The 13,058-nt window shown below is 42.7% G+C and overlaps 1 protein-coding gene across 1 annotated transcript in view; it reads right to left on the minus strand.

Annotated features, from left to right (window-relative positions):
- itga4 (integrin alpha 4) overlaps nt 1–13,058 on the minus strand; it is a 50,900-nt gene that overhangs the window by 16,775 nt on the left and 21,067 nt on the right. Inside the window, exons 18-24 of the mRNA XM_053328086.1 lie at nt 12,102–12,194; nt 10,322–10,463; nt 9,549–9,650; nt 9,067–9,143; nt 6,943–7,032; nt 6,743–6,830; nt 3,662–3,769 (exon numbers count right to left, since the gene is read on the minus strand). Coding sequence (XP_053184061.1) covers nt 3,662–3,769; nt 6,743–6,830; nt 6,943–7,032; nt 9,067–9,143; nt 9,549–9,650; nt 10,322–10,463; nt 12,102–12,194 — 700 coding nt within the window. The remainder of the gene's footprint in view (nt 1–3,661; nt 3,770–6,742; nt 6,831–6,942; nt 7,033–9,066; nt 9,144–9,548; nt 9,651–10,321; nt 10,464–12,101; nt 12,195–13,058) is intronic.

Consider the following 13,058-nt stretch of genomic DNA (forward strand, 5'->3'; position numbering starts at 1 on the left):
ACAGCAGTTCAGAGTATCCAGCCTTTTTGGACTCCTTGGAGGGGGTGCTGGAGAGTACTCCCCCTGGGGATTCCCTCGTTCTGCTGGGGGACTTCAACGCCCATGTTGGTAGCGACAGTGAGACCTGGAAGGGTGTGATTGGGAGGAACGGCCCCCCCGATCTGAACCCGAGCGGTGTTCTGTTATTGGACTTCTGTGCTCGTCACAGATTGTCCATAACGAACACCATGTTCAAGCATAAGGGGAGGGGGGGGGGTCCATATGTGCACTTGGCACCAGGACACCCTAGGCCGCAGTTCGATGATTGACTTTGTAGTCGTGTCGTCGGACTTGCGGCCGCATGTCTTGGACACTCGGGTGAAGAGAGGGGCGGAGCTGTCAACTGATCACCACCTGGTGTTGAGTTGGCTCCGATGGTGGGAGAGGATGCCGGTCAGACCTGGCAGACCCAAACGTATTGTGAGGGTCTGCTGGGAACGTCTGGCAGAGTCTCCTGTCAGAGAGAGTTTCAACTCACACCTCCGGGAGAGCTTCAACCATGTACCGGGGGAGGCGGGGGACATCAAGTCCGAGTGGGCCATGTTCCGTGCCTCCATTGTTGAGGCGGCCGACCGGAGCTGTGGCCGCAAGGTGGTCGGTGCGTGTCGGGGCGGCAATCCCCGAACCCGCTGGTGGACACCGGCGGTGAGGGATGCCGTCAAGCTGAAGAAGGAGTCCTATAGGTCCTTTTTGGCCTGTGGGACTCCGGAGGCAGCAGACAGGTACCGGCAGACCAAGCGGAATGCAGCTAGGGTGGTCGCTGAGGCAAAAACCCGGACATGGGAGGAGTTCGGTGAGGCCATGGAAAAAGACTTCCGGGCGGTTTCGAAGAGATTCTGGACCACCATCCGGGATGGTGGTCTCAGGAGGGGGATGCAGTGCGCCGTCAACACTGTGTACGGGGGGGACAGTGCGCTGCTGACCTCGACTCGGGACGTTGTGGATCGGTGGAAGGAATACTTCGAAGACCTCAACTCAACTCAACTTTATTTATAAAGCACTTTAAAACAACCACAGCTGAAACAGAGTGCTGAACATAAATAGATAAAACAACACAGGAAACGTAAAACAATTAACAGGAAACAAATACTAAGATAATTGTTTATTGTTTTTAAAACAAATTAAAAACAATAAAACTAAAACTAAAAAAACAAACAAACAAACAAACAAACCATAAAACAGTAAAACAGGAGCAGAGTCTCATGCTGGGTTGAAAGCCAAGGAATAAAAATGGGTTTTAAGACGAGTTTTAAAAACAGACAGTGAGGAGGCTTGTCTAATATTTAAAGGAAGCTCGTTCCATAATTTAGGAGCAGCTACAGAAAATGCCCTATCCCCTCTGAGCTTTCGCTTTGACCTCGGTACCTCCAGGAGCAGCAGATCAGCTGACCTGAGGCACCGAGCAGGAGCGTGGACCTCCTCAATCCCACCGACTCTAGATTTACCAGTCGATCTTCGTTCCTACCCTCACCTATGGTCATGAGCTTTAGGTAGTGACCGAAAGAACAATATTGCGGGTACAAGCGGCCAAAATGAGCTTCCTCTGTAGGGTGGCTGGGCTCTCCCTTAGAGATAGGGTGAGAAGCTCAGTTATCCGGAGGGAGCTCGGAGTAGACCCGCTGCTCCTCCGCATCGAGAGGAGCCAGATGAGGTGGTTCGGGCATCTAATCAGGATGCCTCCCGGACGCCTCCCTGGTGAGGTGTTCAGGGCACGTCCCACCGGTAGGAGACCCCGAGGAAGACCCAGGACACACTGGAGAGACTATGTCTCTCGGCTGGCCTGGGAACGCCTCGGGATCCCCCGTGAAGAACTGAACGAAGTGGCTGGGGAGAGGGAAGTCTGGGCTTCCTTGCTTAGGCTGCTGCCCCTGGACCCGACCCCGGATAAGCGGAAGAGGACGGTACGGTACGGTAAAATAATATGTGATTATATAAATCTACAATATACATAACTTCCTGATATTATATACAAGTGTGTAATGTTCCTGGGATTAAACAGTAAGGACAGTCTCAGTCTTATTACTGGGAGCTACTAGGAAGGTACTGGGAGGTACTGGGAGCTACTGGGAAGATACTGGGAGCTACTGGGAAGATACTGGGAGCTACTGGGAGCTAATGGGAAGGTACTGGGAGCTACTGGGAAGGTACTGGGAGCTAATGGGAAGGTACTGGGAGCTACTGGGAGGTACTGGGAGCTACTGGGAAGATACTGGGAGCTACTGGGAGCTAATGGGAAGGTACTGGGAGCTACTGGGAAGGTACTGGGAGCTACTGGGAGCTACTAGGAAGGTACTGGGAGCTACTGGGAACTACTAGGAAGGTATTGGGAGCTACTGGGAACTACTAGGAAGGTACTGGGAGCTACTAAGAAGGTACTGGGAGCTACTGGGAGCTACTAGGAAGGTACCGGGAGCTACTGGGAGCTACTGGGAGTTACTAGGAAGGTACTGGGAGCTACTAAGAAGGTACTGGGAGCTACTAGGAAGGTACTGGGAGCTACTGGGAGTTACTGGGAGCTACTGGGAGCTGTGGTGTTGTACAGTCTGATGGCTGATGGTATGAAAGAAGCCCCCAAAAACATGGAGGTAAATGGCTTAATGAGTCTGTGGTGCAAATGAATAATAATCCATAACACACATAACATATATCAACATAATCTTAACATAGCCATACTCAAACATGTGATTCACTTCATCAATCTACATAAAGATGGTAACGTCTTCAAAATCAATGTAATATCATTGATTATTCACTATGTCTGTTTTTAGCAGCCTTTAATGAACATTTCTAATTAGCCTCTACAGCTGTGCAGATGAAAGGCTTTTAACAGAGGTGCGTTCATGCCTGTGGGTGAGTGAAGGGGTGTAAGTTAGTTCTGACATGTCTGTAATAACAGCAGAACAGACAGCATGTGTTTAAACTGCAGACATTACACTAACAAGCTGGACAATGTCTTGAAGAGAGCGTTGGTGGATGGGTTAGGGTTAGGGTTAATGTAAATGATCATGCAAGCTGTAGATTCAGTTTCTACTAGCAGACAAACAATCAACCAATCAACTAGAGCACATCGAACATGAAGATGTTCAATTTCGAAGGTCGCCCGTACCTATTTGAGCCTGAATACACATTCGATAGTGACTTCTTGCTCCTTCTTCACTAGTACTACTAGTCTCTTCCGGCAATAGATGTGCTCTGTGCGGGATTTTGCGCAACCACACAAGATTACGAAGACGTTTCCAGCTTTAGCAGTAGCAGCAGAGTAAAAGCCATCAGGTAAATGTTTATTTTAATAAACTCCTGGTGTACTTACAAACTTTCCAAAGCATGGATTTATGAGTGAAGAGCCTATTTGTACTACTGTACAAGTTTGATAACAATCCAGGCATTATTAGTGGGGTCATTTATGAGATACACTGGTGGTCCTGTTAGTGCCTGTACTAAGCCATTTGGCTGATGGCTCTAACGCCACTATTTTCCGACCAAATGAAAATGAACGGCTGAGGTGGTGTTTAGATAGACCTCATGGTGCATATGACGCTAGGTCAAAATTATGCCGAAGCATCGCTTTAATAACACTGGTTCTATATTCCATTGTCGTGCTGGGAGAAGCAGAGCCACGTACCTGCCAGTCCACCACCTGCAGCAGTCTGTGATGGTAAGGAGCCAGAATCTTTGGCAGAGCGATGTCAACCACAGTATCTACAGACCTGCTGGGACCAGAGTTTAACACCTGTGCACACACACACACACGGAGAGAGAGGAAAGCATGTTAGAAAATATGGATCCCAACTCCCTTGATGGAGGCTGTCCTCATGTTATCCTGAGACGCTCTGGATACTGTCAGTCTGGATCTGTTGACATTCCTCTACCATGTCAGACGGCGGTCATAGAAGCAGCAGACGGGGCGATACTCGTTAGGTTGAGTCTACGTGTGTTTTTGGGACTACGGGGGTTGCGTTACTGTGGCGATATGAAGCTGTATAATCTATCCTTGTGTAAACAGAGTGGAAGCTGTGTCTTCATTCTTGGCGTGGTGTTAAGCTTGTTCTCAGTGAGTGATCTGCTGAGGAGAAAGCACCTAATTTGGTGACTTCAGGAATGGCTCCTCTGCCAGATATTCAGTCCTGCTGGCTTTGATCTTAGTGTTCAGATAGTGGCGATTGCATATATAGTCAATGGTAGTAGTAGATGCCAAGTGACACATTGTGAAATTCTTTCTCTGCATTTAATCCAGTGATGTCACACTCATTTTAGTTCAAGGGTCACATACAGCCCAGTTTGATCTCAAGTAGGCCAGACCAGTAAAACCATTGCATAATAACCTATAAATAATATATATCAGGATTATGAAGGTTACTTAGGAAATGTAATAGGTTACAGATTACTAGTTAGTCTATTTAAAATGTAATAAGTAATGTAACCATTTCAATGACTTCATCAAAGTAATGTAACTTATTACTAGTGGTTGGCATAGATATTTTTTTAATCTAGATTAATCTCACTGTAATCTTGGAATTAATCTAGATTAGATTAAAATATTTTTCATTTGAATTCTGCCGAAGGCATTCGGAATGTGTACTACCCAAAAAATTACTAAAAGTAAGTCTTTGAGAACGGGTTTCTCAAGCCAGGTGGCGCATTAGACCAGGGGCTCATCTCCTGTTTCCAAAATGCATCACAAACTGCTTGAGAAAGCTGTTCTACTATGATAATTGTTTATAAAAAATAAATCATGTTCAGTAAGATGTACTTGTGTTTACTAACTGTTTATTCAGCTAAACATGAATTTTGAACTGTAGGCCTACATAAGAGGTTGTGAGGAACTGCTTACAGTCAGTAGCTTTGTGTCAATCAGTCCAAGCTCTATTTCTCCTTTCTTCCACCAGTCACTCAGGCAGACCAGCTCGTTCACATTTTCTGGTGACAAACTAGATCTCCGCGCTACCACTACATCCGCGCTAAATATTGTAAGGAACTGGGCATGTTACTGTTTTGTGTTTTATACATTTGAGAGTTTAAGCCAGATTCTGTTCTGTTCAGTTAAAATGCTGTTTGTCTGTGAGTGTCTGTGAACGCGTCTTGAGAGTGAGCCTTGCAGCTAGCGTGTAGGTGTGTTTGTTGTTGTTAGCCTCTGCATAAGAAGACGGCAGCACGTGTGTGGCTAGTGAGCTACTGATGTTAGGTTTTTGTTGTTTTGGCGTTGGCTACGGCCCACAGTAGCCTGTGTAACAGTCAAGAATAAAGAGCCAGCTAAACCGGCTAACGTCTCGGTGTGTGGTTATTGAGGGACGTTACAATATCAAGGTGAAAGTCATCATAGCTTGCCTAGTATAGACCCAGCTCCCAACCCAACTTTGAGAATAGATTAACGGCTATATATTTTTTTTTATCGCCTGATAAGAGTCTCACGTTAACGCAGCACGTTAACGCCGATAACGGCCCACCTCTACTTATTACATTTGATGACTTTTCTAATGTTCTAACCAATGTTTCCAGCTGTTAGGGGAAGTGTTCCCATTAAGCACCAACATCTAAGTTCAGCTGTTTTGTCATGGATACTGACATGATTTATAAGAGAGATCATTTCTCATAAAGAACATTTATCTCTCATTAGAAAATGTATTCATTAGTTCATGTAGATTTTAGAATATAAAATAAAGATATTTGATGAATAAAGTGGGTTTAATTGGTACTGTGACTCTATTTAAGTCCATGTGTGCTCCAAATAAACCCGCATCATGATTTATTTACTAAATATAAAAATATATTGATTTCAAATAATTAAAAACAGCAATATATGTATTCAGTAATATTTTGTTAAAACAATTAGTAAAATCTTCAAGGTGTAACCTCATTTGTAATCATCAACATTTTCATCAATAAGTTACATTTATTTTGTTATTAAATTACATAAAACTGTTACATGGAACTAGTTACTCCCCAACACTGCATATAATATATAATGTATTATAACTTAGAAGCTGCTGATTGATGTTCAACATATGCATGGTTTAAATATGATATGACTACAATATGTATTCATAGTTTTTCCAGAGACTTCTATTCTGGTCAGAGTGGGGGAAAAAATACATCAGCAGAATAAATCTGATTGTGAATCAGCAGGAAAATTATTATTAAGATTGAACACCTTAGCAGGCCGGTTCTGGTCCTGTGGACCAACTCCAGGTCTACGTCAGTGAGCAGAATGAACCTGACATTGTGTTTTTTACTGATGGAAGGAAAGTGGAGCACTCAGAGGAAACCCACACAAAGCCCACACAGAAAGGCTGCAGCTGCATATCAAACACAAGAGCTTCTAGCTGTGAGGAACCAGTGCTACCACTCAGTCCAGCTACCATGCTGCCTACAAAAATGAATTACTTGCTTAAGATTGGAAGCAAGCTGCTCTGCCAGGTGAAGTAAATTGTGAAGGTGAATTGGTGTCAGTCATACTGGTGTTGTCCTGGACTGTTGAACCGTTCCCACAATGTTCCCACTCTAACCTGTGGTCATGAGCTCAGAGCACAACTGCTCCTTCATGATAAAAGGATCTGATTAGGAGACTTCCAGGAGGTCATCCTGTGGACTTATGCTGCTCAGAGTACCCATGGATCATATATCACATCTGGACTGCAGGATGTGACTGAGGAGAAAGACATCCAGATGAGAGGATGAGGATGGATAGCTGAGAGGAGACTCGTACCTTGTAGGTGTAGTTGAAGGTCTCGGTGTAGCAGTCAACAGGGGTGGAGTCCACCTCTTCAAATGAGAATGAGGTGGGGTTGACGAATCTGTGAAGAGCAAGGAAGAATTGAGCATTAACACACACAATGACGTAGCAGGCATTATAAAGCATATGACTCATTAAGAGACAGTGACAGCGCTGCATTACTGCTGACTCACCCATGGATGTTGACATTGACTCCATATCTGAGAGGAAGACTCAGAGTGACCCAGTTGTCATGGAGATAGTCTGCACTCTCATAGTTGTCACTGAAGAGAAAAATGTCACATCCACAGCTGGATTAAATCACTGCAACTTTAAACCTTTATTTCAATCATTTTTCAGTCTGCTTGTATATTCAAGCATCCAAACCATCCATCCAAATACACTAAATAATAATAATAATAATAATAATAATAAATGAACACATTATTTGTATTTTATCCTGTTTAATCCTCATTTCACCCAAAACATTTCACTTGAAATGTGTTTTTCTGTAAAAAGCATGTACAATACTCATAAAAATTACATTTTTAATACTATAATATGAATATTTATTTCTTTTTTAAAGATACTTTTCACCCACCCAACAGAAGAGAGAGAGGAAATAAATAAATAAAGTAATTCATTAATTAATTAAAAAAACAATAATGATAAGATAAGTAGATACATAAAAAATAAACCAAATAAATAAATAAATAAATGCACAAATACAATAAAATAACAAATATTGACAATACTTGAATAAGATTAAATAATAATAATGAAGCGGAAATTAATACATTAAAGTAGCTGTATGTAACAAATATATTCCAAGTAATCATAAAATTGCCCTAAATATCACCAGACATTAAGGAGTCATGTTCATTTCAAACACTGATATCACTGACAGTAGTAGTCCAGCCACAATATTCACATTTGAAAAGCTCAGTTGCAGCCCTCAAGTAATGTTTATGTTGTCGTTCTGTGTTTGGCCTGATACGCCACCCACCACCTAGCTACCAATCACCAAGTCAGTACTGATGCTCCACCCACCACCTAGCTACCAATCACCAAGTCAGTACTGATGCTCCACCCACCACCTAGCTACCAATCACCAAGTCAGTACTGATGCTCCACCCACCACCTAGCTACCAATCACCAAGTCAGTACTGATGCTCCACCCACCACCTAGCTACCAATCACCAAGTCAGTACTGATGATCCACCCACCACCTAGCTACCAATCACCAAGTCAGTACTGATGATCCACCCACCACCTAGCTACCAATCACCAAGTCAGTACTGATGATCCACCCACCACCTAGCTACCAATCACCAAGTCAGTACTGATGCTCCACCCACCACCTAGCTACCAATCACCAAGTCAGTACTGATGCTCCACCCACCACCTAGCTACCAATCACCAAGTCAGTACTGATGCTCCACCCACCACCTAGCTACCAATCACCAAGTCAGTACTGATGCTCCACCCACCACCTAGCTACCAATCACCAAGTCAGTACTGATGCTGCACCCACCACCTAGCTACCAATCACCAAGTCAGTACTGATGCTCCACCCACCACCTAGCTACCAATCACCAAGTCAGTACTGATGATCCACCCACCACCTAGCTACCAATCACCAAGTCAGTACTGTTGCTCCACCCACCACCTAGCTACCAATCACCAAGTCAGTACTGATGCTCCACCCACCACCTAGCTACCAATCACCAATTCAGTACTGATGCTCCACCCACCACCTAGCTACCAATCACCAAGTCAGTACTGATGCTGCACCCACCACCTAGCTACAAATCACCAAGTCAGTACTGATGCTCCACCCACCACCTAGCTACCAATCACCAAGTCAGTACTGATGCTCCACCCACCACCTAGCTACCAATCACCAAGTCAGTACTGATGCTGCACCCACCACCTAGCTACCAATCACCAAGTCAGTACTGATGCTCCACCCACCACCTAGCTACGGTTACAGCGTCATACAGCACTCAGCTGCACCCGCTGATACAGAGGAGGATATGCAGGATCATGTCCAACAACTGGCAACCCGTGTGAAGTAGACTTTGACAGGGAGGGGGCGAGGAGTAACAGCTCTCTCCAGTGTTTTGAATGTGGGCCACAGTACCATTTCTAAACGCTTGGTGTCAGAGTTACATACTTCAACTTTAACTTCAAAAAAAGTTTACATCAGATGAATATGCGGACCAATCAAATGAGGTTAATGTGAATATTTCTACACTGGCAAATGGTTGCTCATGTAAATGTTTAAAGTACTTCATTCAGCTGGTGGTGGTCCTTACCTGCTGGTGTTGGCATAAATGATGATGTCACCAGGTGTGCTGTTCTGGCTCACGTCCAATAAGAAGCTGATATTCATCTACAAGAAGAAAAGGAAGTGTGTCAGTGATTTCCAGGTTTTCTTTTTTTTTAATATCAAAGTTAATTTCACATCACGTGTTTATTTTATCATGTCTTTCATCTTTTTTTGCTGAGTTGAATCACGTGATCATATTAAACTACAGCGTTGTACATGTTGGCCTTAACATCGCTGCTCTGCGGTATTCAAAGGACAAACTTGGATATTTCAGCATTTTCTCTTTCACAACATGTACTGTGAAAGACCAAGGAAATGTGGCAAATACTTGCTGACCAGACGAAAGCAGAACAGAAGAGAACATACAGAAGCACTAGAGCTGACCTTTGACCTCTGACACTGCATACCAGTATTATCTACAGTACCTGTACATAAAGAACAGTGTGTGATTGTGATTGTGTGTGATACCTGAGCCTGTGCTGGCAGGAGGAAGCTGGAGGCACTGCAAATGACTCCCACCATTGTACTGTTGACTTCCTGTGTGACATCACAGCTCACCGTGTTGTCCTCCTGCACATAAACACACACACACACACACACACACACACACACACACACAGTTTATGGTGTGTACTTTAAGTTATAATCCTTAAGATTAAAATCAAAGCCTGTTTTTTAAAGAATAGTTATTTCTTGTATTTAGATTCAGTAACTTCCTCTTCATATTGTAGTTTTCATTGTTAGCATTCAAGGTGCCTTTACTCACTGATATCAGCCTCAATGTTAACTGTCTAATCTCCTGCAGCCACATCAGAAGTGGATGAAGTTACTACTAATTGTACGCTAACTTTTGCTGCTGCTGCTGCTGCTACATATTAAATGCTTTTATTGTGAAGGAGTCACCGGCGGTCATTTTGGCCACTTTTTTGGACTTTGGATCAGTTTCAGGAGGAGTAAGAACCTGTTTAACTGTGTGTTGCTGCTCTGTGGAAAACTACTCACTGTCTGCTTGAAATCAGATTGTGGTTTCTCATGACATGATAAGAAATAACCGATTTCTTTATTAAAACAATGTGAGTTTATTTAGCCGCTCTGTAATTAGATACAGCAGCTGCTCTTCTTTATATTTCTGATAACACAGCTGCTAAGCAACTGTTGGCTATAGTATTTAAACCATATTTGCTGTTTAACATCAGTAACTACAGCTGTCAATCAATCCAAATGATGTGAAGTAAACTCACGTTCTGTAGGACTTTGATGTAGTGGATGTTATCGGGGAAACGGAGCATCAGTCGCGGCAGGAAGGCGTCATCTCCAGAGTTCAGCAGTGAGGCGTTCAACATCATAGTGCGTCCAGAGCCCAGAGCATAGTACTGTAGCTGCCTGATAATAAACAATGACAACATAAACAACAGCAGCAACTACGCTAATGCTCCAGTCACAACCAACAACAACACTACACATGTAGGGATTCTCCTCAATAAGTAAATGAGACTTAGATATGAGTGGACAGCCCACTTCCCAAAATAGGCAGAACTAGCATGAGAAAGGTCTAGCTCACAATCTACAGCTCAACACTCACAACCTTAAACATAAAGATATTGTGGACTGCATCTACGTTTCTTCTTCTAGTGTTGGCACATTAAATCACTGAGAAATGTCATTTTATTGACACTGCCTGCCTGAACTGTCTATTAAATATGAAGCTACAGCCAAAAAAAACATGAGCTGACTTTATAATAATGACTGGAATCAAAGGGAACTAGCTAGCTTGGCTCTGTCCTGAAACAGCAGCTAACAAGCTCACTAATTAACACTAGTTATATAGAGTTGATTTGATTTGCACATAAAGTGTAACAAATGTAAAAAATAAAGATTGCTGGTTTTATGTGGGGGTTTGTATGTCACACAGTTTTTTTTTTTGGTTGGGAGCAGTGATATCCTAAGGTTGCCAGGCAACCACCAGGAAAGGTACTGGTAGAGAGAGCTAGGGTCTTTGTGCTAAGTTATACTAACCTGCTTGAGTCACCTTTAATAAGAACATAAATGATTGTATTTAAAGAAAAAGTGTCAAACTATTCTTTTCTGCTATGCTAAGCTAAGCTAAGCATCTTGTGGCTGCTACTTCATACTCTACTACAGTGACCAGATGTGCAGGTTTTAACCCTCTTGTTGACCTTTTTGACCGTGTAATAAAGTTGCCTTTATATTTCTGTTTCACTCTTTGTATTTTTCTGTTTTTAATTGTATGTTTTAATGTTTCCAATTTTTACTATTATTGAGTTTTATTTTTATTTTTATTTTTTTTATTGTATGTTTTTATGTTCTTTGCTTCCAGTTCTTGCTGCTAAATGATTGTTTTTATGTAAAGCATATTGAGTTGCCCCTGGGTATGAAATGCTCTATATAAATAAAGCTGCCTTGCCACAGATCATTTATACAGGAACAGACAGAAAGACAACAGGAGGGTTAAGCTGGACGTTCTCAATTAAAACAGTTACATAGATGTATCATGTTCTGTCCTGACCTAATGTAAAAACACAAGTACATAAACCACATGTCTGAATTCAACACTGATTTGTCTGCACGTGTGTGTGTGTTGTTGTCAAGCGTGCTGCTCGCCTATGACGCTTGTGGCTCTACTTGACAGAATCAGTATGTGATTAGCTGCTGTGCTGCAGAGAGTGTAAATGCTGCGTTCTGCATTCTGCACACACACCTGCAACAATACATTTCCTGCCATGCACAGTGGAAATACTTAAAACACAAGTTAACCAAGATGTTAAACTATTGAAGAAAAAATATTATTTGCCATATCACCTAGCCACAATACACATAAAAAACAACAGCATGATCTAACCAGAACTAAGATCAAAATACTGCTGCTGACAACATAGCTCAATTAGACAGTGGCTAATTTGCAACATGTGTCATTTTGCCAGAACTGAACAGCTAGTTTGGGATTATATTGCACAAAAAGCATAGATGTGTGTGTGCGTGTGTGTATGTGTGTGATCTTACTGTGGCAGCACTATCTGAGCTGACAGCTGCATGTTAGTGGAGCAGTTAACTTGAGAACAGGACCGAGCAAACTGCGTCTGAAAGAAGGACGGACTCAGAGTTAATGGATGACACCGCTCATAATGAACAGAGCAGTCATGTTGCAGGCGGTTCCTGCGACCTTTAACCTCCGCTCATACACAAGATGAACAATGCTGGCTGAATGATGGCTACCCCCGCCCATCCTCCACCCTGAAATTTCCTCCATGTTAACTTTTCCTCCTCTGCTGTTATGAGTCAGTGGGACATGGTGTGGACACACAGAGGAAACATGGTGGTTAATGTGCTGCAGATGAGGCTGTGCAGCTGTAAACACATCTGGATTAGCAGGAAGTCATTATCTCTCTCTCTCTCTCTCTCTCTCTCTCTCTCTCTCTCTGTGTGTGTGTGTGTGTGTGTGTGTGTGGTGAAGCTGACATCAGATCAACAGTTTCCTTCCCTTTAAGACAGATCAGTTTGATATTAGAGGGACGGATGTGACAATGAAGCTTGTCCAACAGGAAACTGTCTAGTTTAGTTTGATGCTCTGATAGGGGAACCACAGTATAGTCAACAATATATTCAGTAGTAGTATGTATATATACACAGTATAACAGTGTATACAAGTTAATACAAACCAACTTAATCACCTGCAGGTAAGTATTCTTTTCTAGTTAAAACTCACCACAATGTGCTTGTATACAAAGGTAAATAGTTATAAAGGAGTTAAAGAACCAGTATGTAAGATTTAGTGGCATCTAGCAGCTATATGGTATGCACCTTAATCATTAGGCTACTCTATTGTTGAATACATTGTATTGCATTTTAAAGGTCCAGTGTATAGAATTTGTAGAATTTAGTGTCAACCAGCAGATTGGAACAAACTGCCCCCCCCCCCACACACACACCCATTCGAAACATGTATGACAGGCATGTCCA

This window comes from Scomber japonicus, chromosome 11 (assembly GCF_027409825.1).
Source record: "Scomber japonicus isolate fScoJap1 chromosome 11, fScoJap1.pri, whole genome shotgun sequence".
NCBI lineage: Eukaryota > Metazoa > Chordata > Actinopteri > Scombriformes > Scombridae > Scomber > Scomber japonicus.